Consider the following 26,941-nt stretch of genomic DNA (forward strand, 5'->3'; position numbering starts at 1 on the left):
TTGTATAATAAAGAACTTGTTTCAGGGCATTTTAAATATTTGAAACAGTATTTTAAGAAATGTTTAGGTTATAGTTAACATGTCTTCTTCTTTCAAATAAGATGTGTGAACTGAAGTTACTTGCATTAATACTGACTAGTACTAAAAATCGTCAAGACTAGCAATGTCTTTGTGGCATTGCACTTACGTAGCTTTCTCTTGTTGACTTTTGTTGAATATAAAAGATGTGATTAAAGCTTGCTCAAACCTCCATTAGTCATCTAATGAAACAGAACTTTCACTTAGCAAGAAAGGCTGAGGGGGAAGGAGATTCTTTGCTACCAGCAAAGGAAAAATGCCAGCATAAAGCTGATTACTCAAATGACAATTTTTTTTTTTTTTTTTTTTTGGAGCATAGCTGTTCCTGAGGAGAGCTTCAAAGAATTGCCTCAGCTGCTGCAGGCTGTTAAACGGTTCTGTGATGAAAGCCGATTTTTCCAAAGGGTGGGGGTTAGTTAGAAATGGGCAGTTTGAAATCCCCTGCTGCCGCTCTTCGCTACGCGCGCCCGGGCTGGCGCCCCGCCCCCCGGCCCGCTGGCGCCCCGCCCCCGGCCCGCCGGGCCCCGCCCCGCCGCCGCGCGGCCCCGCCCCCGCCGCCCCTCGGCGCAGGCGCGGAGCCGCGGCCGAGGCGGTAGCGGGCCGCGCGGGCGGGCGGGAGCGGCGGTGCCGGTGCGCGGGCGGCGGCAGCGAGCCGAGCCGAGCCGGGCGGCGGCGGCGCTCACCGGGCGCTCAGCGCGTCGCCTCCGCCGGCTCCTCCTTGCGGCGAGGGGAGCGGGGGCGCGCCGCGGTCCCCGGGGCTGCTGGAGCGCCATGCTCGGCAGGAGGCCCAAGAAAAGCCCGCAGGCGAAGGGCCGGGGAGCCGCGGTTGCCAAGCAGGTAAGGAGAGCTCCCGCTCCTAGCGCGGCCCGCTTCAGACCTTCTGCCGCTCCTGGCCTGCTGCTGGGGCTTCCCTCGCGTTAGTAAGATCTTGCAGGACCGTGAAAAGAATTAAATTTGAATCGTCGGGTTTTTCCGCTTGCTGCTTTTGTGCATTTCTCTTTAACTAACTACCTGACAGGCAGGAGCGGAGGTCTTGCAGGGAAGACGGTGTTGTGACAGCGTGATCTTTGCGTGAGCACTCATGACTCATGCTAGTAGATTTCTACTTCAGCTATATTGAGATTTAATAATAGCTTTAATAACTGTATTGAAGTTTCTTCTTACATTTTCCAAGATTATAAAAATAACTTAAGATCAGAACAGCCAGTGACAAACTCAGGGTTACATATGGGAGGAAAATAAAGAGAGCAAGACCAGAGGCAGTTAAGTTCGAGTTCCCTCTATTTTCCATATAGTCATTTTTCTTGTAATAAACTGGTGGACCTCTCTTGTAGCTGTGGTTTATTCCTGGGTAGTGAGTTTATATGTGTCTTGTGTACCTCTGTATGTAGTTTCAGAAGCAAGGAGGAGAGAAACACACTTCAGTTGTGGTTGGCAGGTACAGGATGTCACGTGAGATTGTCAAAGATAGAAATACCTTTAATGCAAAGTGACAACCCTGTTTTGAGTTTATTTAAGCTATGTAGTATATCTACTGTAAATTATTTGTAACATTTTTTCCCATTATATTAAGCATTTGACTTTAATGCTGTTGATTTCGATGGAATGTGTCTTACTGAACAGATTGAGGGACTTAGAGCTAGAAGTGCTGGATTCTGTTTCTGACTTCACGTGTCACTTGCAGTGTAGCAAGGGGTAGATCACATAGACTCCTGATTCAGTTTGCACGTTTATAAAAGGTGCCTGTTGCATAGAACTTTGCATCTTTAGATCATAATTATAAATATTTGCTAATTAAGTCTTGTCCTGACCTCCTTTCCATTTTGCCCAAGTCTGCAAACGTGTTTTGTTTTACAGAAGAGGAAGAGGGCATAGCGTTGCTAACTGATCTGCCCAGCACCTTTCATGATGTCAAGGGCAGGGTCAGGACTAGTAAACAAATAGTTGCTGGTTTTGAATACTCCTTCCTGATGCTTGAGATCAGTGTTTCTGACCTGTTTCATGTTCTTCTTTGGGATTCTAGAAGGTTCAAAGAGGGTCACAAAAACTTCAAGACATTACCCAGCAGTACTTCTGTTCGTGCAGAGTGAGGGATTAAAAAAAAAAAAACGAAAAAATTATCACTAATTTGCATTCATTGATAAACTAACGGCCAACTTCAGCTTATGGCAGCACTTCAGACCCTACAAGACAGGGAGCGATTGTTAACCCTTGTTAACGATAACTAATTTTTATTTCTCTACTTCAGAAGAACTGATCTGCTGCCTCCTTGGCCATGTGAAGACCAGTAAGCCAACAGGGATTTGTGCTTTGAAAAAGTCTGAGGAAAGCTTCTCTACTTAATTCACAGGATGAATGGAATTCAGTTAATTCATAATTATAAAAAGATTCAGAATAAAGAATACTATTATTTCTGGAGAAGTTAGTATCTTAAGTAGCGCTATAAAAATATCAGCAAAGCGACATCTAAAACTGTCTTTTAGATTAAGACCCTAGAGATTTCTCTGATCTTTATGTTGCTTAGCATATTTTGCAACAGTAGAGTGGTTACCCCCTCTATTTTTTTTCAAAATCTGATTAGTGTAATTAGTATTTTTCCCCTGAGATGCTGTCATTTAGCTATAGTGATGATCTGTTCCAAGCAGTTGATTGTTTTCTCTGCTCTCCTGTAGACATTGCTGGGTTTGTAATGGACATATTTCCATGTATGAAGTGCTTTTCCTTGTGTTTATGATCTACAGGCTGAAGTAGTAAGAAATACAAAACAGTTCTGTATAGGTAAATGTAACTTTTTCCACGAAATGAAGGTGAAATCTATGCAGTGTATGTGTGTCAGATCTGTATCATATGAATGTTGATCAGATATTTTATAGCTCAACTGTCGCAGCAACTGCCTTGAACTTCCATGATGAAATCTGCTTATTGAGGATCAGTATAACTGATATGACTTTTATTTTATCTTTTTATTTACTAGGTAGGCTTGGTTTGAAGAGATTGAGTTGATTGTGTACAGTCTTAGAGGGAGTATTAATTGCTTCCTAACAGAGTTATGTACATCATTTCAGTTATAGATGGCTTGTGTACATTGTTTTGGTAATAGAAATGGTGTGGTAGTGCGGTTTAAAAATGAATAGAATCCAGAATACATGGACATTTTTGAATAACCCATTTATGGATGATGCGTAAGTGCAGTGTGATGTTTTTAAGCATCACCTCAGTTCTCATCTCAATGTTTTTTCCCTTGGCTGCAGCTGGGGCTGTTTGTAGATTTCAATCCTGAAGAGATGCTGCTGGGTGCAGAGGAAGGTGGTGATGATGGGGACCTAGAAGCAGAGCTTGCTGCTATCACTGGAGTGAAGGCGACAGAAGGGAAAGCAAAACCAAAAGGGAAAAGTAAGTTAAAGTCTCTGGATTTTAGTGAGTAAAGACCTGAATAATTTACTGAAGACACCTATTTATAAATAACTCATTTCTCTAAAATGCTTTTCATTACTGATGGAGGCTGAAATTGCAATAAATGTGTTTCCTTTACTTTGAAAGATGAAGTTGCTGCTCCACAAAAATGGTAGGAGTTATTTGTCTGTGCTCTTGTAGACATAAATAGGAAGAAGATATTTGACAGCTAGAAGCCTTGTTAATTTAGCATATGAAATCATAACAAGCTGTAGTAGGAGCTTGATAACTTCAGAATGGAAAGTGTTTGTTTTGGGTTGTTTGTTTGTTAGTTTTGTTTTGTTTAAAGAGTTAATTTACTGAATTAGTGTTAGATTTTTAGTTATTTCAAGTCTTTAATGAAGATTGAATACCACTTTAAAAGGGAAATTGTAGATTTGGTGTAGTTTCTGGGAGACGTTCTGTGGCTTGTATTATGTAGATCAGAGTACCTCTTAGAATGGATCATTGATGTTCTTGATATTTAGGAGTCTGTGAATTTTGTCCGATAGTGTTTGCACGCAAACACTGTTTTACAGGATTGTTCTAATCCAGTACAGGTCCAGGCTGCTGCTGAGAACGGCAGTTTATTAATGAGTATACTCTTCCTCAAAACTTGTAAACACATTTATAGAGCTGCAGGGTAAACTGGTTCTGAAGACTGAGCCACGAAAACAAGCTTCTGTTGCTGGGCAAGGTTTTGGCTAAGTCAGTTCCTCGATCTGGTTTTCTGCTAGGCTTCCTGAACACTGCTGTGGCTACAAGGGAGGGATGGGAGCAAGTGATTGAGATGGGAAAAGGAAAATGGGATCCACTCATGCTACAGATATAAGGACAGATGCTGGAAAAAGTGTTAGTGCAACTGCAATTTTGTTTTTAGTTCTGCAGTAATTTACCTATCATGTTGGAAGAGATTTTCATGCACAGCAGTGAGGGAGTGATGATTTTCTAAATATTCAGGAAAAGTGACTGAGAAGTGTTAAAACCCTATGTTTGGTAAGAGTCAGCATAGGTGTTTGTATCTTAAACTAAATTCTGAACCATTTCCACTCTCCAGATTTCAAGATTGTAGTAACCCCTTAATACTAATAAGCACAGTAGCTTTTTAGTCTTTAAAATCGTTGGAGATGTATATTTCTTCAGCTTTTGGATGCTCTTAACTCACTATAATTGGTTGCTGCAATTATATTTTCCTGTGTAGTTATTCATAGCAATTTTATTTTTTAAAAGTTTAGAATAATAGTCTTTTTCAGAAGTTCTGGAAATAGCCTGCTCTGAAAAGGGTAATCTAAACCAGTGTATAGTAACTGAAGTGATGTTCATATTGCCGAATCTACAAGTACTCACTTTCAGTAGCACTGAGTCTTGATTCTTACAAGAGAATCTCAGTAGAAACCCAGTCTAGCATTCTCCTCCCAGAGGATGAATCTGGGTGTCAGGAGCTTTTGAATCGTTGTCACTTCTCAAATACAGACTTCCTTTGGCCCTGATTATGTCATTTAATGTGTTTTTTCAGTGTTTTTGTTCATAAGAAGGAAATGAAACTTCACAGAGAGTGTGAGTGGAAAGTTAATATTAGCTATGCTCTCTGAAGGTATGTGATAGGGCTTATACAACTGTTTTTCTAAAATAATGTACAAGTATTTCTCCCAGTAGCCTTGGAGGCAGTTAGGCCAGAAGTTAGCAGAGGATACAGGAATGCCCAGCTGGCACTAGAGGGTGATGACACCTGCTGCAGCAGTATGTTGATGGAGACGTGGTGCATTGAGGGGGCAGGATGCAGCCTAGTGCCTGTAAAGGAGGAGGGTATAGTAAGTACAAGGGAGAAACAGGTCCAGGGTCTGGAGAAGAAAAGAGAAAAGAAACCCAGCACAATATGTACTGGTGCTCACTTCTGGATTGAGCATCAGGTGCAGTTATTGACTCCCAGGTTTGTATTTTAGGGCTGTGGGTGGGGAAAAAATGTCATCTCTCCCTGCACTTTGAGAATGCAGGCTCTGTGAGCTCTGTGAGCGCTAAATGGCAATTGGTTACCCACCCTGGTATTTAAAATTTTAGCCACAACTTGCCATACTGGATTAGAGCTAAAGCCACCCTCCAAGGAAGCTTGCTTGTCTTTTCCCTCTTTAGTGGGGCTTCAGGTAAGGAAAACCTCCTGTACCCAAGGGACATTCTGGCGCTAGAAGTAAGGCCAGTTTGCCTTTGGATGTGGCTGGCTCTCCTCATTGCAGATTTTTTTTATGGGTCAAATACGTGAGCAGCATGTTTGATGTAGTGCTGAAGCGCTGAAGTCCTTCCATATTTAAATTGAAAGATGTGGTTAGAGGTTAAATTATTATGCTGCTGCTGAAACAAGTGATCCTTGTCAGGCGTTTTTGCCACTCTTTTGTCAACACTAGTGAACATACAGTGATAGAGTAAATCAGATCACACAAATGAGAAAAATTGTTCCTAGGGTAATTTTCAGCAGGCCCAGCAAATGCAGTGGAAGGATGGGATACATTTTGGATCTGTTTAAATCAACTCTAAAACTGTACCCTAAAAATCTGGATTGTATTCAGGTTTTACTGATACTGATGTGTCAGTCACATCTGTGTAGGGAAATACAGTACTTCCATGGACGGCTGGGACTTGTGTGCAAGTATGCAAATAACCCCTTCTTTCGGATTGTGTGGGGAAGTGGATACAAGAGTTAAAGAAGTCGTGGTTAGGCATGGCATAAGGTAGAAATGAAAAGTCATTAAGAAGGTGTTGTCGCAGATAAGTGATGCGCTTTACTCGTAAGAGAGAAGCAGCAATATGTCTTATTGATATAAGACAGTGATTTAACAAAGTTCAATGGTAAATAAGACAGTGATTTAACAAGATTCAGTGGTAAGGTGCACTTGGTTGTTTACTGCATAGATGACAGGGTGAGATGAAATCGTCAGAGACCCTCCCGTTGAGCCGTGAGGTTCAGAGTGGGCGCCTCTGCTTTCCATACTCCTCCTCGGAGAAGTCTAGGTGCAGCTGGATCCAGTCTTAGTTCCAGACTTGGTCAACAGTTTGTTTCTAAAGGATTATGTGTGCAGTCAGTCCGAGATGCAATTTAGCAAAGTTTGCAAAATTTCAGCACGCTATTAGTCACTTACCGAGGATCAGTCATAGGTAAGGAATCTCTCAACCTTGAGGAGGTACCTTGAGAGGCATCCCAACTCAATGGGAGAGTCTGCTGTGCGGCCTGCTGCTGTGCAGGAAGGCTCAGTGGGCTCTAGGCTTCAGCGCTGCTTATGGACACAGAGTTTGACTCATACTGTTTGGTCATACAGTATTTGGTGCGGAGAAGTAGGTGTGGAGTAGTAGTTTTTGCTGATCTTGTGCCACGTTAGGGAAAAGATACCCCTTTTTGCTGATCTCATGCCCATTTCTTGCCTCATCAGTTGCAACTAGTATCACCTGGTTCTTCCTGGTCAGCTCTGGGTGCTGTCAGTTATTTGTGGTCAGCTGGAGCCTGAGATAAGTGTGGGGTTGGAGTAATTGCACTCTGCAGCAGGAGTTAGGTAGAGTTTTCTGGGCAAAGTCTAGAAGCTTCAAGAGGAATTGCAGGATGAGGTAGCCAAGAAAGAGGTGCAAGAAAATGGAAATTTTCCATATCACCACCTCATTCTCTGAGCAAATGCAGAAATATGTTTATAGAGGTAGAAGAAACAGCACTCTTACTGATTTGTGCAGGAGATCTTTGTGCCAGAGTTCTGCTGCTTCCTTGGGTTGAAGAGGAAATTCTTTCCCTAAGGAAGAATTTGTTGTCTTGATTTGGAACATTTTATCTTTGAATCTCAAGTGTGACTTGAAGTAGTGCTTGATGTGTAAAGCAAGCGGTTTCTCTGGGTGGAAAGAGTCTCTTGTCTTCCTGCTTCTTGCTGTTCCTCTTCTCTTGTCCTATTAATGACTCATAGGTTGGTTTATAGCTTGTTTTGTTCAATATGTTTCTAGGCTGGACATGTGTTAACAGTTTCGAAGCATAAATATGTTTAACCAGGGAGGAGGAGAGAGAGAGAAAATACTCTTGTGCTTTTGTTGTAGACTGAGAAAGTAGATGAGGTGTTGAAGTTCCAAGTGCAATGCAGACACTATACAAAACTCCACTGATTTAGCTAGTTGTGCTGGTTAGATTGGGAACTTTTTGGGCTGGGCACAGTTTACAGTAACTGCTTCAATATTTGTTCTAATTTATGGCTATATGCACTGTTGTAATATGAACAATAACAGTATTTTTTTAGATTCAAAAGAAAATGTTAACAGAAGTTTTACAAGCAGGTGTGCTAAGATATTTGACAGTATGTGTCTGCATCTTGCGTACCTGTTAAAGCTGCATTTACTTCCAAAATAACTAACTCATTCCTATCTGTGTGCAAATCATTGGGAGCCAGAGTACTTTTAACTTATTTGTTCTTGTGTCACCATTGATTTTTATCTTAAATGGTTAATCTTCTCTAGTGCCTAATACCTTAATGTACTTTTTAAAAAGGAAACATACAAAGCTGCTTAGTTTTGTCTCCATAAAATAGGTTTTTTTTTTTCTTTTTCCTAGCAGTTTTAAGTATATTAACTGTAATTAAATTTAATCTTCTCAAGAATACCTATGGAGAATCAGAACTGTATATAGTGTTACAGATGAAGCTTCATCAAGGCCTTATGCAGTGATATTAATACTTTTCTGCTGAAGGTATATTGACTAATGTGTGCAAGGGTTGTTTTTTTTTTTCCGGCTATTTTTGTTCAGTGAGCCCATAGTTGCCTAGTGCAGTCAGGTATTTCTCTAATTTTCAGCTGGTAAGTTCTGGTGTATAGCAGAAGGTTTTGTACTTTGTTCTGAAGTGTATATTTTTGTACATGAGTGTTCTATAATATCCTCTTCCTCCTCAATCTTTGTGTGTTCTTTCTCTTTCAAGAACTGTTCTGAAACCACATGCGGTGACAAACCCGGAGTTGCCTTAATAGTTTTTCTTCATCTTCTCTTAAATGTAGGTACTGATGTTTTTCCCAGTCATATGGTAGCTCTGAATTGATTTAGAAATCTTTTTTGCCAATTATTAAATAATTTGAGATAAAAATAGTTGTTACCATCTCATCCTAAGCATGCTCAAATTAAGGTTGTTCATACTTCTGGATGGGGTAGCTTGCACTTTCACACGGTTGTTTGTGTAATCTCCCATTAATCCAATTGAAAATAAAGACAGAATGTTCTGTTATTTGGGGAATTTATCTCATGTCTTCCTGACAGCAGGGCCACTTATTCCTTCGTAGCCTAAAACACTTTTACATTTGGCTTCAGATTTTTAAGTCTAGTTTCCTTGATTTCTTAGCAGTTCTTGATTTATCCCTCTACGATATCATCACTACTTACCAGGACCAGTCTGAGCATGCATCTCTTGTTTCACTGATTTGTTTGTTGAGACAACAACATGTTTTGACACAACATCCAAGTATAGCCAGTATTCTCCATTTTCTTCCTCTGGGGAATTTAAGTCTTCCATAAAAGCTATTAGGTTATTTTGCTAAATAATATCATAGAGATAATTATCTGTATCTTAAATCAGCCTAAGAGCTTGAGGTAACTTCTAGCGCTTTTTCCCTGATCTGCTTGTTTCATCCATCATTAACTTGTCTTTTCCCCTCAGTCTTAAATGTCATTACTGTGCAAACCTACCCCAATATCTTTCTTTTGCACCTATGTTTTCAGTGCAGTGTTGTATTTTACCACACCTGCTAGTCAGTCATGGTGCTTATGATTTAGCAATTCAAGCTCCTCGTATTAATGAACAGAAGTTATTTCTCCCTGGCATCCAGTTTCTGAGCTAGATTATTAGATACAGTCCTTTTCCTTGCCTTCTTGCCTGCCTTGCCTATCCCTTTCAGTCACATTAGTATTTTGTTTTTCCCAGCGTTCGCTTCCCTGGTCTTTTATCCATGAATGTACCCTCATTTACCTAGTTTCACCTAAGATCTTCAAAATGAAACATGGAGATTAGACATTTCCCCATTTTTTTACAGTTTTGCGTTTTTTATCAGTCAGATTGTTGCAGTTTTAGACAGCTGGTAGAGGGAATCTATCTTTTGAGAAAAGTTGTCTTTCTTGCAGTGGCTCTTAGTAAACAGAACCTCCCATATGGAACCAATCCTCTGAACTTACCTGATATCACATCTTTGCCCTTTCTTACAGGTTGGAAGAATTACTTTGAAGATCAGCTGAGCCTTCATTATTTGAGTGGTGGTTTTATTTTTTTTGTCTGGTGAAATCCTTTGCCCATACCAAACGAAATCTGACAATATCAAAGTTCACGGGCTCACGTTTTGAGTTCTTTCTGCTCCCTGGAAGACAGGCTTCTTTCTTTAATGTGTTCTCTGGATCTACTCTGGTGATAGGCATGTGAGAAGTTCTTAACCGCGTTGATTTTTCTATTATGTAGATCTCCTCTTAGGAGAGTCAGACATACATTATTCAAATAATAATCCTTCACATACAGAAATTTGGATGTATTCAACATTACACTTGCTCAAAAAAATAAGTCTTAATGTACTTCTGCCTGCCCGTGGTTGCAGATGTCACCTGAACAAAAGGCGTAGCAGAGCAGGAACCTACCTGTCTCCTTAACTGAGATCAGTACAGAAAGAGTTGAAAATGTGCATTCTGTCAGAAAGAGATTTTGGTATACTGTTCTCACATGGAGACTTCTGCCACATTTTAACAATGTGTATTTTGGCTGTGTTCTGCAGAACTCTACTGATGCAGATCTGTAGGTGAAGTGTACTAGGGAAAGAATTTGCAGATTTAGGGCACTTTAGCCATTAATTTTGTGAGGAAAAATACTAGTTTTCTGGAATTAAAATTTTACCTCTGTCATGAAGGCTGTTGCAAGTAAATTCACAAGGTTCAATTTTATCCCTTGCACTTTAGGACTTGCGCTCATCTCATGCATTGCTGGTACTCACTGCCCCCTTCAAACAGTCTGCTATATAGTTCCCTGCTAATTTGGAGGAAGAACAAATATTTGTGCTAAGGGAAACAAATGGGATGGACTGTAGAAAAGCGAGAAGAGGAAAATGTGACTCTTTAGGTGAAATTGTACCGGAAAAAAAATAGATTAAAATGAGAGAAGGTGGCTGAGATGGAAGTATGAGAGAATAGTTGGGGGAAGAACCTGGAGTGAGAGAAGAAGCAGAAGGCACTGTTTAATTTGTTATAGACTTCGGCCAAGCATACCTGGGACTCTCTTTTCGGACCTTGCTTGCTTGTTTAGGGACAGAGTGTTCATTAGGTAAAGGGGAAGCAAGAAGTCTCTGCCTTTGTCCAGTCAGTAGTGTTTCCTTAGAATTTGCATCTGCTGGCCACATACCTGTTACTTAGGGTTTATGACTCCTGGTTGCTTTTTGCAGCTCCTCTGCCCATGGATCATATTGAAAAGATGGCTGCAGAGTGTATGAAGGACCTGAATGAAGATGAGGAAGAAACAGAGGATGACGACCTAGAGAAAGATACAGATCTATTGGTATGTATGATTTTATTAGCAAAAAGTTCTAGGGTTTCTTTGGTTTTGTTTTTTCAGGGAATCAGTTTTAGCAAAAGTGTTCATTAGCTTTGCAGAGAGAATCTGAAATATTGCAAGGTCTTATGTATTCCTATGATGGAATGCCTCTTGTGTAAGATCTGACCCTCTGTGACCAGAGTGAGAGGGTTTCCTAGATAACGCTCATGTATGTGGGGGTCTTACAGGAGTGGAAGAACAGTGGGCATCCCATCTGTGTCAGCTGATAAAGTAAGGCCAGCATCTTCTTGTAAAGCATTTTTTCCTAAAGTGATGTGTGTGATCATTTTGCTACTGCTCTGGGTACTCCTTGGCCTGAGGCAACGTATCCTAAGTAATTTCTTCAAGATTTTAATGAGTGATCTGACTGGCAAGGCTTAGGCCAGGTGTGTTAAGCAGTGTTTTTGACAACCTTTATTAATGGGTGCTTTTCAGAATTTTCAAAGCTGACATGAGAATGATCTTTGTAAAGGTACTTCTCTGAACTTTTTCAGCTTCAGATCTCTATCCGCAAACTTCTATAATGATCCTGGAGCTTCAGTCTGGCTTTTGTGTGGTATCTGGCTTCCTGTTCTGGCTATAAGTGGAACCAGCGGAAGCAGTTCCTTAAAAATTGAACCCACCAAGAAACACACCTTCTCGCCCCTCCCTCTGAAAAAAGAACATAGAAATTGTCTGGGATATAAGATGTTTAGAATTGGTTTGGATTCAAGGTCTATCCAAAGGTTTTGGAGCTAGAAACTTACTTTATTTCATATTGCATGCTCAATTATGCACTACAGTTGCCTTTTGTTGACTTTTACTTTTTAGGCAGAATTGCAAGAAGTCCTTGGGGAAGAAGATGAGACAGGAAGCTGTGAGGATGAAACAATTGCAATGGAGTCATCTGCAGTTCAACCAGAAAATGAGCAACCTGAAATGCAACCACAGGTAGGACAGAGCTGCATATTTCTGATTTTTTTTTTTTTTTAATTGACTGACTGTTATTATCATGCAGCATATACGCAGGTAACAAACAAGATAGAGAGCTGCTCCTATCCTCCAATAAAGGCAAAACTGTGTTGTTGCACTCTTCTCTATGGAATCTGATGTTGTAGTGATATAGTTCAGTGATTTATATATATATATATATATTATTCTGATACTGGGTTTTTAATGTTAGCATAGATGAGGATGTAAACAGCTGGATTCAAACATGTCTTGTCACACATTGTACATGTGAGCATTCAGACTGCAGCAGGCTTCTTGAATTCATACCTTCCCCCACTGGATCTTAAGCAATGTGCTGAAATGGTGAAACTTCTTATAACTCAGCATCTTTGGCAGCTGCGTGGAATTTTTCTCAGCAGGATTTGCTTTCACAGCTTCGTTTGTCAGTCCTCATGCAATTGTATTCTTTATTCAGTTACTGCTGTATTTCTGTTACGTGCTACTGATACCAGTGCCTTCATGCGTTGTGTCCATTAATAAATGGGTCTGGGGAATTTCTGTAGAGGTAATGGCAATAATTACTTCAGTAGCCCCTCTGAAAGGTCCCTGTAGTTGTGAAGTGTTTGTAAGTAGCTATTGGTAACTGTTTGCTTAGGCTGCTTTTGTCACTGAACTGTAGGAAAAGGTAAAAGAAAGAGCTCTTATAATAAACCCCTGAAGAGAGAAAACTAGCATGATGATTTAAAAAAAAAAAAAAAATAGAGGAGGAGGAAGGGGAAGTCGAGCCACATGCCAAAATACTTCTTCACACCCTCTGTTTTGTGGTCTTTGAGAGACTTCACTGTTCTCCCTCACCTACTCTCTAACCACATGGTTCCAATTACCCTGTGACTGTGAGTTTCCTAAATGTCTCCACCCATTCTTTTCTATTACGCCTTTGAGAGAAAGCCCAGAGGTGGATCCACGGACCGTTAGTGCAGTACAAGTGCTCTTCTGTTTGAGAGAGACCATTTCATCCATACACTCTTGATTAATGCAAGTGTGTATAGAAGAGGAACATTTGTTTTTCAGTGCTGTAGGAAAAGTTGTCCAGTTTGAAATGTTTTCTTGATTTGTTTTTTTTTCCTATTATTTTTATTGTAAGACCACCTCACTTACTGCTGTTACCTGTGAACTACAACAGACAATAGAGAATAGAATTGCTAACTATAGGACAGCAATTTCTAATGCAAAGGAGTCAGGTGAGAGTGCCAAAATACGCCGATATGAAAGAGGCCTTAAGGTAAGTTGGATTCATCAGGTATGTGAATGAGGGGGAGGAAAAGCCATTTTTTTAATCTAAGAGTCTTTCTAGATCTGTGACACAGTGAATCTGTTCAAATGGGGAGAGAAATGCAGCAATTAGTATGCTATCTTGAGTTAATTTAAAAAACTGTATTTAGTACTGATCTGACGTAGTGAAAAATGTATTTAAAGTTCATCTGCGTATCAGCTTTGTTTCTGTTGTATGTGTACTGGTACCTAGAAGTTGGGGATATGGTAAATGCTTATATTAAACCTGCTCATCTAGGTCTGTATTTGACCTGTGATGACCATTCATTGTTACTTAAAAGCATATTATAGGACTTTTCCTAGCACATATACTTGCCAGTTCATCTCTTGATGCCTTCCTTCAGATACTGACCTTCCACTCAGTCCTTTGTGACGAAGGAAGGCTGTTTCTCCTCAGGTGTGCTGGCTGTGCTTGAAAATGCCTTGATGAAGAATCTCATTTGAATTGATTACAAATTGTATTGAGGAGCTGTTTTTTCCTCTTTGCTGCTTTGCAGCCAGGTGGCGTGCTTGCAATTAGTTTGTAGTGCTTGGTGATCACCGCTGTACAGGAGTCTCTTTATTTCCCTGTTTGCTTTCATATGCTGTCCTACATCATCTCAGTTAGCAGCTAGCTCTGTGTTGTTGAGCTAAGCTTTATAGCTCAGCAGCGTCCACAGAGGAATGAATTTAACGTCTGACCAGCTACCGAGTGCCTTAAAGTACTAAGGGAACAAGTAAGGCCAAACGTGGAGGAGGAAATGCACGAGGATGGAGATTTTTGTGTTTGTCCACTGTCTGCTAGCCCTGAAAAGGATATATGAAACCACCTGACCTTCTGGAGGGCAAGAGGCATAGGCATACCATGTTTATTTTATCTACTACAGGAACTAAAAGCTGCCTTTGTCACTGCTTTTTCTCTGTTTTTCAAGGAAGGGAGTTTCCATGTGCCTAAGCAATGTAGTTAAGGGTGTAAGACTACATCTCACTTCAGAGCTGACAATTCCTTAATTAGCTAGAGGACATGCTGGCAAATACTATGCTGTTCTCTCTCATTCATTCACAGTTCTCATTCAAGTTCACAGTTGAAACTGTGAACTTTAATCTTGCAGTTTAATTCCATTACCAGTCTGTCATTCCAGACATGGAGAAGAGAGTTGTGTGGGGGTTGGTGGACTGGTTTGAACCCCAGTCTTACATGCAGTCAGTCCGAACTGTCTCTACCACTGTTGCTTGATAGATCAGACAGTGTCATGACTGACTAAAAGTAGTAGTGATCCTACCTGATCAGGTTTTTTTGTTGCTGTTCTGTGTGTTACCATTTCAGTTTTGAGATGGATAAAAGGTGGAAAGTTTTTGTTTTGACCCAAAGCACATGAGTAAGGGAATGAATTTGAGTTGTGATGATTTTTCACCAGCTGTATGTTTAATGAACATGCATATTGGCTTTGCTGTTCCATCTCTGTCAGACATTAGAAACCATGCTGGCTGCAATGAAGAAAGGCAAAAAAGTTAGCGAGGAAGAAATTCCACCTCCTGTTGCAACAGGAAAGAGTTCTTCTCATGTACCTCAAGCCACAGGAACCGAATTAGAAAACTTAAGAGATTCAGCCACTGTCCCAGCAGAGAAGGGAGTGGAGTCTGCTACAGATCGTGAGCAGAAGCCCTCCCATGATGCAGAGCAGCATCTGGAATTGGAGTCTCAACAGGGTCATGCTGCTTCTAGTTCTACTGTGGAAACAGGTACCATGTTCAGAGAAGATAAGCAGTTCCAGTGCTGTTCTAGTGTTACATTTTTCTGGATTTTTGGATTGTGTAGCAAAGCACTGTGTTGTGCTTATGTAGAACTTCCCAGCTGAATACTTAAAATTGGGTCAGCCTTGGGATCAGATATTTTTAATAGAGTCCTGGTATTCTGAATTCAGATTCTCATCACTGCAAAATGAAGGCTTCCCAGGGGACTCCCTCCTGGCCTGCAGTGTATTGGTATCTTTCACTTAAGTGTTACTTGGCCTCAGTTTCTCCTCCAACATGTGGCATGTGGGATTCTGTGCTTTAAGAGGTTTTGATATCTTGACTAAAAGACAATTTATTGGGAAGTGAGATTGTCATGTCTGATGAGACTTCTGGGGACTGGAAGAAAAGTGTCTTTTGTAAGGAGGATGTGTGATTCAAAGCAAAAGAGAACTAAGCAGTTTGAATAGGTGAACAAAGGAAGGATATATATCTCCCTTGTTTTGTGCAAGTCTCAGCAGTGTTCATTTCCACAGATCTCCAGAACAGCAGTACTCGGGCACTACTACTTATGAGGCAGAGAGAGTATAAAGTAGCAGCTCTGAAAGCCAAGCAACAGGGGGACCTGGAGAAGGCAAAGGAGTACATGAAGACAGGCAAGGTGCGCACACAGAAAATCTAGACCTCTCTGTCAAGAATCTGAATGCTAAGCTGCTCTGTGCACTATACACATGTAATAAGAATATATTCATTGAGTGTCAAATGTTTATTGTGGCAACTAGCAAGTCCTGCACATACTAGAATAAATCTTTTGTTGTACTTTTCTACATTAGAAATTTAATGTGGTCCTGGAAGCTTTGGACAGTGGGCAGCCAATAGACCTCCAGAATATGCCACCGTCTCCTCGAGGTAAGGCTTGTCTTGCAGAAACCCTTTTAGAAGCCTCTCTATGCTGTAATGGACTCATTCTGAATTTGATTGCAAAGCTGTAAGCAGAATTAAAGGTCACTTAGGTCTGAGGTTTACTGCATACTCAAACTCTAATCAAGACCGTCAAAGAAGAAAGAGGTATCAAAATTTATTTTAAAATTACTCTCTTGACCTGTCTGGGATTCCTAGCAGCAGTATATGGATTTCTTCATATTACTGTGTCCTGGTCCTCTTTCCCAGAGTTAATTTTCCAAAGCATATCCAGTTTGTGGCTAACCAACAGAGCATCATCCTGTCCCCTTTAGCCTGTTCTTCTGAATTTGATTTTTATGCTTATGATGACTGCTTGATTTTGTAACTTCCCGTTTTGTCTGCTTATTATACAACTCTAGAAATAAAATTGTCTGTCTTAAAACTTAAGCTTGTGTTCTTCTTTTTTTTTTCTTGATCTGTGTATAATCTCTTGATTTAGGTTGATTTTTTTTTTCTGCTGTATGTTTCTACTCCTGATGGCAACAGCGGACTTGATTCTGAATTTCTATCAACCACAGAAGTGATACCTTCCCATCTGTGGTTTGGAGGGACTTGTAGTGGAGTGTTCTTTTTGATACTCAAAAAGCTGTTCTGTGCAACACAGTAAATGTTCTCACATTGCAAACTCCTGATTAAAGAAAAATTGAGAGAGAAGTGTTAAGGTATAGAACATTGATCTTTCAAAATAGTTTTATTGGGTGGGGATGGGGGGGGGGGCTTTGTCTTTCCTCCCTCTTCTTGCTTTCTGACCTGATTTGTAGTGGCTGTTACATGGAAAACAGATAAAAACTTAAACTTTTTTTTTAAATTCATCAAAAATATGCCAACATGCCACATCTATGAAGTACAAGTTCCAGCAGACATTGAGGTGTAATTATCTCATTCTTACAACCTGAGATAATAGTAGCTATTATTTGAAATGGAAGGGAAAGAGTAAAATTCTTAAAGTCTACCTTAACATTTGTTGGTGTTGCACATTTTAACTAAAGTTCATAACACTTCAAATTAAAAGATTAACAAACTTATTCAGCCTGAAAATAAGTTTAACTTCAGTACATTAAAATCAAAGTTCTAAGGCATTTACTAGTATTAAAGTTTTTTCAATCCTTGTGAGAATTTTAATAGATCTGGTATCACCACCAACAGCTAACAGTCAATTTTTGGAACTCAGTATTTTAATTACTAATCATTAAAAGTAGTAGGTTATTTATTGAAATAAAAATAATAATCTCTTATTTCACTTCTTAGAATAAAATAATGAAAATTATGACTTCTTAAGTTATAAACTGATCACCAGATGGCATGAGAGAGAAACTTCACCCATGATAAAATATTATATAAAAGAAGTACAAGATTTTAGAGTTGATATTTTTCTAGTTCCAAAAATATTCACCATTATACAATAGCAGAAACTGGGATGCCTGAATTGATGGTCTTACTTGCTTCCCCTTTTCAGTACATTTTTGTTGCTAGGATATTTTAGTAAAGTAGCAAGCTTGTTCACTCTTTCTTTCTGACAAGATACCAAGTTATCTTTTGGGAGCCATTCTTAGAAGGCTCGAATAATGCAAACTTTAGACTTATCTGTCCACCCGCATACAGATTTGAAGCCAAACAACTTCCTGGAAGATAACATGATAAGATTGATGGTATCCTGACTAACACAGGTTGATTGGCCGTTCATGGAATGTGCAGTGACACTTCCTGCTTTCCTTCCTTTGCAGATCTTGAAAGCCTACAAACTACGTCTAAGCAAATGGTACCAGCTTCTGTGGGGAGTTCCCAGGATCTTACAACACCTGGACCTCAGACTGAAGACAGTTCAGGTAGGACTTAGGATTTCTGTGCCAAGGCATAAAAGTAGCGGGGCTGGAAGGCACTTAAGAGGACTGTCCTATCCCACTACCCTACAGCAGGTTCAGTTATACCTAATATTCCTTATACTGTTTGCTGCTACTCCCATTTGTACTGTTGTTCTGGATCAGTAACAGAAGTGAAAATTAATAAGCTTTCTTTAGAAGAATTGTATTCTTAATAAAGCTTTGCACTTTTTTTTTTTTTTTTGTCTCTGCAGCAGATAAGAAAGTTGGGGGGGTAGTTTGTATATTCTGAAATCTGGATCATATGGCATTTCATTGTCTGTCTTTTATTTCAAGCTTACCTGCAGCCAAAAACAGTGCTGGAAGCATTGCAGCAAAGGCTTGAGAAGTACAAGTCAGCAGCAGCCCAGGCTAAAGCAAGTGGGGATGATCGGAAAGGCAGGATGCATGAGAGGATAGCCAAGGTAAAAGGAAAGTGTAGAAAGTTGCTTGCATCCAGCAAAGCCATCTGAATTAATGTTCCTGCTGAAGGTTTTGCTAAGGGCTGAACTAATTTTTGTGTTGTCCTTCAAGTTGAAAAGAGCTCCAACTGGGAAGCTGTAAAGCCTTCAGGGAAAGGAGAAACAAAAGTACTGATGTTCAGCTCTGCTGAAACTAGTTCTGAGGCAGGGCATATGCTGGTGATTAAGAAGGAGGTAGAACATCTCTGGACCTTCGTGCCAGATGAATTAAATAAAGCTGTGTCCATTTTTGAGCTGTAGAAATTGCAGAGCTGAATTCCAGTCCAAAGATATCTACCTGTTTGTTTCTTCTTTTTGAAAAAAAAAACAAAAACAAAAAAAAAAAAAAAAAACAAAAAACTTGTAATACGTGGATGAGGAAACATACAGATTTAAAGTTTTAGGAGAGCTGGGGTTTTGAAGCAGCATTTTGCCTTCCCCTGTCCCTTTCCACTGTTTCAGAAACAGGTGCAAGTAATCAATGAAACAGCATTGGCTTCAGAATTAAAGGGCAGTGGTGTGCACATGTAGTTTTATAGCAAAGTATTCTGTATTATTCAGTGTTTATGCTTGTTAAATGTAGATGATTGCTAACGTACTCTAGTCAACTCCATTTTATGTCTTAATGAGTGTCTTTCGTTACAGCAATACCAGGATGCCATAAGAGCCCATAAAGCAGGGAGAAAAGTGAATTTTTCTGAGTTACCTGTTCCTCCTGGTAAGTCTGAATATACAACAGTTGGTCTTAAGACATTTTATATTTGTTGAGTTCTGGAAGAGCTGTGAAGATAGGGCCTCCTCATCCTGTGAAACAAGCTCTTCTGTTTTCTCAAAGAGTAGACTAGCTTTGTTGTTTGGTGGCATTGAAGAATACACTGTGAAGCTGCTTATGAATATGCTCCTAAACTTTCACCAGTGAATATTTCTGGGTATTGACTGTCTGTTTGACAGTATCAGAATTTGAGACCAGCCCTATTTGAGGAGTTAAACAATTTGACCATGGGCAGGTGCTGAAAATGCCCTTCTAGACCCTTCTCTGTACTGTGCCTACCCTCTTAAAGGAAATAATAAACTTGGGATGTATTGGATTTAGTTTGCGGGAAGGAGATTTTTAAATCTAGAAAAGTTTTACATAACATTTCCCATTCTCATCCCTCTCCATAAGAGCCTCCGACCACTGTATTTAATTAAGCATCCCTTTGCTGGTGGGGCAGATGAGTATTGCAATTCTCTTCTCGTAGCTAGTAGAAGTAGCACACAGAAGTGAAGTAAATCCTGTCCATGGCCACACTGAGAAAGCGACAGAGGCAGAAACCGAACACACCTCTTGGGACACTCTACCTTCTTTTTATCTTCTTCAGAATGTATAGTCTTTTGTCTGTAAAGGTTTGGGCAAAATGGTCTACAAGTCCTCCACCTCTGGCTTGGATGATACTTTATCTACTGTCCAGCTGTTTCTGCCACACTCCTCCTGAAGTGTCACTACTTTTACTTTGTGCCTGATTTGTTCCTATGGTGGAAAGTTAGCACTGCAAAGTGGTGCCTGGGGTTTTGTTTTGTTTTGGCTTTTTTATTGTTTACATTTTTGTCTTTAGTCTCTACAGTAGTCTCTGCTTTTCTAGGGGGCACAAACCTTATGATTTTCTTTTTTTGTCACCACCAGGTTGTGGCAAAGGTGAGTACACTAGCAGGCGGTGCCAACTCTGTCAGGCTAGGTGCTGCTTTGAAGTATTTTTAGTATTCAACTGTCCCTGAACTGCAGTTTATCAACCTTTGTTCTAGAACATGATCCATTTCCTGGTAGACATCACCTGCTGTAAGAGTGAGGTGCTCCATATGTAAACTTCTGAAAATACTGTACAACTTCTCAATTTCCATGTGTATCCTAGTTGCATGTTTTCCAGCCGTCATTTTATGGCCATATAATTTTCACTGAAGATGGCGGTTAGACAGTCACTGAAACCAGCAATGAGATTATAATGCACTAGCAGTATATATGTTTCACTGCATCTAGTTGATGAAAAGTACCAGCCTTGACCTCCTTGGAGACAGAAATGCTATTTAGTAATGGATCAAGGGTCATGCAAGGGGCAGCAGCATAGGGTTCTGCCAGCATCTATACGTGAGATTTGTTCTGTCCCCATAGCAGCCGTCTCTAGGCTCAGAAGCAGTTTAATTATTATTTCTTGGCACTTCTGATGAGACTGGCAACAAAATTACTTACTATGTATTAATGATATAAACTTTATTAACAGATATTTTGCAGTAGTCCCTCTGGGTCTCTGCTGATTGAAACTGCTACTGAACAGGTAACATGAAAGTGAGAGTTTATCTTCCATCATCAAGCCTTCCTCCCATCCTGAAAAGACTAGTAAAATAATCAGAAGGATAGTTCTTAATAAATCTCACATTAACTGCTGTGATTCTTCCTTCCTTTGCAACCTCTGCATTGCAGCGGATTTTCAGCATACCCTTCAAGTGCTAAAGTTACAGTGCGTTATCTGGATTTCAGTGATATATTGTTTTATTTCTATTTGGGGCAACCCTGATTTTTTTGTTAGATCATGTACGAGATCTAACCTCTCAGGTGAGGCAGTAGAGAGAGATAAAAGCCAGCAATTTGGGGTAAAATTTACTACTTGTGCTTTTGTGCAAAGGAGAGAGAGTAAATTCTTTGCTGGCTCTGAGGGTACGTCTTGCTGAAGTCTAGAGGTTGCTTGACTAGATGCCAGCTGCTGAACTTAGAAAACCATGCCTTGTTTTTGCATCATTTTAGCACCATCCCTTCAAGCCTGGATATCTATGAGAGATCTGATATTGCCTACCACTGCCGTAGTTTTGCAGTTCTGGTCTCAGTCTGGATCTAGTGAATTGTGAGATACATTAGATAACAGGTACTTAGATAGAAATAACTTTAGAGGAAAGAGGCAATATGGAAGGTGGGACATACGTTTGATGCAGCTTTATGCATATTTTTTATGCTGTTTTATTTACCTTAGGTTTTCCTCCTATTCCTGGTGTTGCAACAACAGATGGTGACAGCACAATAGCTGCCGTTCTGGAAAGTGCCAGCCAGCTGGCAAACATGGAGGAGAACGAGGAAGAAGAGGAGGTTAGTATTTCTTGGTAATATGCGTAATCGTTAAATTGCTGACTCTTCCGGTGGACAGAGATGAATACACTCGATTTCTAGTCAGACCAGGTACTGAGATGAAATAATTTTCCCAGAAGTCTGAAGAGTTTTTCAGACCTTGAGGGAACAGTAAGTTCAGTTTGAATTATCGTGTAAGGGGAGAAAGAGAGAGAGAGAAATAAATGAGAGAGAGAGAGAGAAATAAATGAGAGTTATAATCACTGTCTACAGTCAGCCCATGGGTCGAGAGTTTGGCTTATTTTTCTTGAGGGGTTTATTTTCAAAGACAACTCCTGAGATCCTGGCCATCCCCTTACATAGTTCTAAAGTACTTATTTCTATACTTTCTTCTTGCTTCCCACTGGTTCCTGTATTTGTGCTTCCTCAAGATGCTCAGAGCTTACTGCTTCTTGGCTGCCTGCACAAATCTTTAGACTTTGGTTTAGTTTCTTTGACTGTCTGTTTTTTGTTGCTGATGGTGCATTTGTGCTTTTAACCAGGGTAGTTTTTAATGTAGAGAGTGATGTTTTTTTCTTGTACGTCTGCTTCTCTTTGAAATCACTACAGTATAGAAACGTGGGTTTTTTGTTGCTTCTGCAGCAGATATTTCATACTTGCATAGTCAACTACCTGCTGGTGTGACCCTGCTTTTAAAGTCTCAAAAGTTAAAATTTGCTATCTGGAATGTTACACTCCCCTCAAAAGTGACATCAGAAGGCTGATATAGTGATCCATGACAGTTAATGCTTGAACTCTGGATAAGATTTTATGCATTTAATATGGAATACTTCTCGCTATGTTAGAATGAATCTCTGACACAGGCCCCAGTTGCCAAGAAGCCTGCTCAGCTGCCTGGAAAGCCGACACAAGTTGTTAAGCCGGTAACAGTGCCATCTGCCGTAGCTGACGAGGAGAGCTCTCCCGAGCACGTCAAAAAATCCACGTCACCTTCCTCCCCGGACAAGGCAGTGTCAGTGGATCATCTCCCTTCAGCTGGTGAGGGCAAAGAGATTGTCATTTCAAGTGATCCCCGCACAAGTCCTTTGCACTACTTATGTTTAATACTTTGGTGAAGACTACTTAATACTTTGGACATCAGCCTATCTGTGTGACAGATTCCCTCTGACAGGAGCCTCAATGTGTCTGCTAGAGGGCAGATCCAGACCAGCCATGCGGCTTTATTTCTTAGAGGCAATATGTGTAATTATAAGGGTGATTGGGTTTTTAATTAATTCTGATGTAATAAGTGTATTGATTCATAATACAGCTCCACTCACAGTTGATCTCCAGATACATTCTCATTAGAGTGGAGGGCTTGCCAATGTGAATTATTCATTGATCTAATGCCGCGTCCTACCTCAGAAACGGTGGTTTCTGCCTAGTGTTTCATCCAAGGATCTCAGGCTGGCCTACAGGAGATAACTCATCAGTCTCTGCAGCTCTGCTATTGCTGAGGTCACTAAAAGTTGTCTGTACAAGATTAGTTGTACAGATAGGGAAGCAGTGATGCATAGTAAGGAACAGCCACCACCTCACTGTGTGATTTGGGCACACAGCAGCAGGGCTGAGGCTCGCTGAGGCTCACTGAGTCTACTGCCATGCCTTAACCATAATCCTGTCCTCCTTTCATTTTGCCTTGGGCAATTCCCTCCAGAGCAAAGCAGAATTGCCTCACTGGCTGATGCAGAGTGCAGAGGCATTCCTCAGTGCCACCACGATCAGCTCATAACCCTTTTCTCCAGCAAATTCCATGACTTGTTTTATAAAGAATACTGTTTAGAACGTAGTAGTTGTCCCATTCTGAAAATTTGTGAATCCTCATGAAATTTAGTTTGCGCTATTTTAGCTGGGATATTAGTCTATAATGAATTGCCCTATGCTTACTCTGTGAAGAAATTGGTAATACCTGGTCCCCTCAGCTCATAAACTTGTATGTTATATGGTGATTACCCATTAATCTCTCCTAGGTGTTCTAAGTATTTTAAAATAAGACCAATAGGTACAAAAAGAAATGGACAGATTCATACTGGCTGATATTCTAGATTCTTCATAGAAAATGCCAGTGTTTCACTATAGTAAAGCTGGATTTTACTAGCCATAGTACATCCTGTGATCCAAATGTGACCTACTTCGTCCCAGAATCCTGAAGTGCTGCTTGCAGCTGCTTATAATTGATAAACCAACTGTGAAAACCTGTTCTTCTTGTCGGAAAGCGTGAGGTGTGGGAGTGGTGTGGAACAGTTGCAGTTAATGTCTGCACCAGGAAAATCAAGGAGCCAGGATCAGTAGGATAAAAGGACTTTGCTCAGTCCATTTTCCACAGATTCCCTTTGAAAGTACCTCTATTCTGTATCTCGACCTCACAGAGCACACTGTGTCCTGGTTGTTTTGACTCAGTGAAAACTGGGCTAGCTACCTTATCTAATTAGTTTGGCTGATGGGGCAAATTGCTAACAGCAGCAGGACTGCAGGCTTTTTTGTGAGGATGGGAGTAAACTGATAGACATCTGACAGTGGTAAAAATAGTTTGACTAGCCTGGTTGGTGTATATATTTGCTGAGACAGGCACCTCTTGCAAGTCTTGTTTAGCTTATATAATCATGAATGGAGTGCAGTGGTGAATACAATATGAGCATCTCTGGAAATGGTTGTAATTGGCTTATGCTGTACCCTTTCCAGTGAGGTGTAGAAGAAGCAGGATGAACAATGTTACAACTTAAAGCAGTATTTTTTCTGTCTTGTGTGATTATTCTTGTTTTGGGAAGGTTAGGGGAGACACAAGAATTAATAAGAAAGTAGTATGACAAGGACACAAATTAGCAGAGGTGTACATGTCCGAATGTGCCCTCACACATTGGCTCATTTGCTTTTTCTGACAGATCAAGAGAGACAAAAGAAATGGAGTATAGAAGATGTGGTTTTCATACTATTTGCCCTCTTTTAGAAGTTAAATTTCAAGCTGAACATTTGAATTCGGCTTCTGTTACTGATTTATCAGCTGTTCTATAGTGCCTGTCTCCTGTCTACCAATAGGGGACTATAATCTTTTGTGACAGTTTAAATATGATTCTGTCTTTGTGAAGTGCTGTGACATTTTTGATGGAGGATGTCATGATGGAAGGAGATTGGTTTGTTTCCTTTTCTGATACTTTATTGCTTCATGGACAGTTTCAATTTTAAGTACAGTATGGAAATGTCCTTAGTCGGTATCTGTATTTCTGCTGACCTTTTTTTTGCTGTAAACTGAACACGATAAACCTATTTCAGGGGCATAGTTGTGTCAGATGATTGAGAGTTTTTATATAACTGTTTTTCAGCTAGGGAACAGCTGGAATTTCTGGAGAACAGAAAGAAGCAATACATGAAGGCAGCCGTCAAAGCAAAGAAGGCAAATAACCTTGAACAGGCTAAAATATATCTCAGAACAGCAAAGAGCTTTGACCTAAAGATTGAGCAAGCAAAATGTGGCAAACCTGTGGATATTTCCAAGGTTAGTAGGACTGTTACTAACATATTCTTTGTTCTATATTCTTGTACGACTAATAGCTCGATCCAACCTGTGAAGGGTTTAAACGATAATATCTCTTGAAATGAATTTTTAGTTAAAACTGCTCAAGTGACAAGTGTGGATGCTGAGCCCTGAAATTTCCCTGCATTGTTGGTGTGTGGGGGGTGGTTTTTTGTTCGTTTGTTTGTTTTTCTTTCTGCTCCTCATATATTCCAGACAGAGAAAATTTCAGCCTTCACAAACCATTTGGTCTCTGGTATACAATGGCTTCCAATGGAGTTCGGAGGTGTTTCCTGGGTTTAGGGTGTGAATACACATCTTGGCCATGTCCTAACTCCATTTTGGGGTGAGGATCAGGCACACACAATTTACTGATAGCGTTGTTTCTCTTGGTACAGGGATAGATGGGAAACCATTGCGTGGTATAATGGCTCTCATGACCTGAATAGTCAGGGAACTAGGCCTGGAGGACATTTTACAGGGTCTTAGCACTTGAGTAATTGTCACCTGGTGATATAAGTAGGAGTTAGGTTGAAATTACCTTGGGAAGAAAAACGGCGTATTTCCATTCACTGACCTTTCTGTTCATTCTGATTGCTTTTTGTCTACTTCCTTGTTTCTTCCAAGGGCTCTGAAATGTTTTGGTGGTGTTCTTGTGTTGCAGCTGCCATCACCCCCTACAGATGACGAGGGTGATTTTATCTTCATTCACCATGAAGATGTGAGACTGTCCCAGAAAGCAGATGAAGTATACACACAGCTCATAAAACTGCTGAAGGACCAATATGAGGTGTCTCTTCTCTCCTTTTAGTGCTTCTTAATTCTCTGGGAATTCTGCAATGGGTTTTTGACATTTCTTTGGGTATCGTTAGTAGTAGTTTTACTGCCATTTTTGTTTCTATGGGGTTTTTGGTTTTTCTTATTCAAAAATATTTTTGATTTTTGTGTATGTACTAAGGTGAAGAGTTTGAGCTAGATGTCCGTCTTTTTTTTTTTTTTTTTTTAAGTGAGAGAGTGTACTCATGTACTCAAAGGCTTAGCACTATCGAATATGGGCCAAGTTTGAAACCCCAAATTTGAAAATAGTACCCATATGATTAAGACGTAACACCTGAGTGAAGATCATATATGGAAATTAAATGATTAAAAAGTAATTGGACAGAACAGTTCAAACAAACACTCTGCCCAGCTTCAGGTTTAGAGGACTGGGGATGGATGTTTTTGGTGACTTAGGCAAACTCTAGATTCTTGGCTTTCCTTAAATAAGGTTGTCATCAGTTTCAAAACTGTCAGTCGTGAATTTGTGTGTAAGGATCATTAAGTGCATTTGTATTTATCTGTTTTGTTTCTGTTGACAGAGGTGTCTGCAGTATTCCAAGCAGTTCATGCATCTGGGAAATGTGACAGAAACAAGTCGGTAAGACCTGCTGCCTGCCTTTAATCATCCCATTGTGTGGTCAGTTTAGGCTTGAGTCTGCCTGATGCCCTGAAGATGATTAGTTTGAGCAGGATGGTAAAAGTTCTCATTGCGTGAAGAAGTTAAGTCAGTGTGAGGTCTGTATCTCTGAGCTGCTTGTCACCTCTAATCTGAGGGTTAGTCTGTAGCCTGTACCTACACTCTATTTTGATGTTTGAGTTTGTATGTGTATTTTTTCTGCTGCTGTTTCATAGGTTTGAAAAACTGGCACAAGGTTGTAAAAAGGACATGGACATCCTACAGCTTGCACGAGCACAAGGAATGGATCCTCCAAGCCATCACTTTGAGGAAAGAACCTTTAAAATGATAAGGTACGGAAAAGCTAAGGGATTTTTCAGGCAGACTGAAATGACTTTCTGGTTTCTAGCCCTTTTTAGGGGATTTATGGCTCCAGCAAACTCCAATAGGATGTAGGGTTAGACTCAGCATTATTGAGAGGACACTCCCAACCATTTAAATACTAAGAAGTTGTTCTTTAAATCGAGTTTTG

The 26,941-nt window shown here is 40.2% G+C and overlaps 1 protein-coding gene across 3 annotated transcripts in view; it reads left to right on the forward strand.

The window, feature by feature from the left end:
- Nucleotides 1-754: 754 nt before the first annotated feature.
- Nucleotides 755-26,941, forward strand: part of CC2D1B (coiled-coil and C2 domain containing 1B) — a 38,833-nt gene continuing 12,646 nt past the window's right edge. The window contains exons 1-17 of one of the 3 annotated variants that reach the window (XM_062582173.1): nucleotides 755-915; nucleotides 3,330-3,471; nucleotides 10,927-11,039; nucleotides 11,886-12,005; nucleotides 13,150-13,287; nucleotides 14,786-15,059; nucleotides 15,587-15,711; nucleotides 15,884-15,959; nucleotides 17,738-17,839; nucleotides 18,170-18,297; nucleotides 18,979-19,051; nucleotides 21,333-21,445; nucleotides 22,270-22,462; nucleotides 24,784-24,956; nucleotides 25,639-25,764; nucleotides 26,333-26,391; nucleotides 26,646-26,762. In XM_062582173.1, the coding sequence (XP_062438157.1) occupies nucleotides 850-915; nucleotides 3,330-3,471; nucleotides 10,927-11,039; nucleotides 11,886-12,005; nucleotides 13,150-13,287; nucleotides 14,786-15,059; nucleotides 15,587-15,711; nucleotides 15,884-15,959; nucleotides 17,738-17,839; nucleotides 18,170-18,297; nucleotides 18,979-19,051; nucleotides 21,333-21,445; nucleotides 22,270-22,462; nucleotides 24,784-24,956; nucleotides 25,639-25,764; nucleotides 26,333-26,391; nucleotides 26,646-26,762 (2,138 nt within the window). In that variant the 5' untranslated portion in view covers nucleotides 755-849. The remainder of the gene's footprint in view (nucleotides 916-3,329; nucleotides 3,472-10,926; nucleotides 11,040-11,885; nucleotides 12,006-13,149; nucleotides 13,288-14,785; nucleotides 15,060-15,586; nucleotides 15,712-15,883; nucleotides 15,960-17,737; nucleotides 17,840-18,169; nucleotides 18,298-18,978; nucleotides 19,052-21,332; nucleotides 21,446-22,269; nucleotides 22,463-24,783; nucleotides 24,957-25,638; nucleotides 25,765-26,332; nucleotides 26,392-26,645; nucleotides 26,763-26,941) is intronic. The other 2 variants (XM_062582171.1, XM_062582172.1) reach the window with 2 other exon arrangements.

This window comes from Rhea pennata, chromosome 8 (genome assembly GCF_028389875.1).
Source record: "Rhea pennata isolate bPtePen1 chromosome 8, bPtePen1.pri, whole genome shotgun sequence".
In the NCBI taxonomy this organism is placed as follows: domain Eukaryota; kingdom Metazoa; phylum Chordata; class Aves; order Rheiformes; family Rheidae; genus Rhea; species Rhea pennata.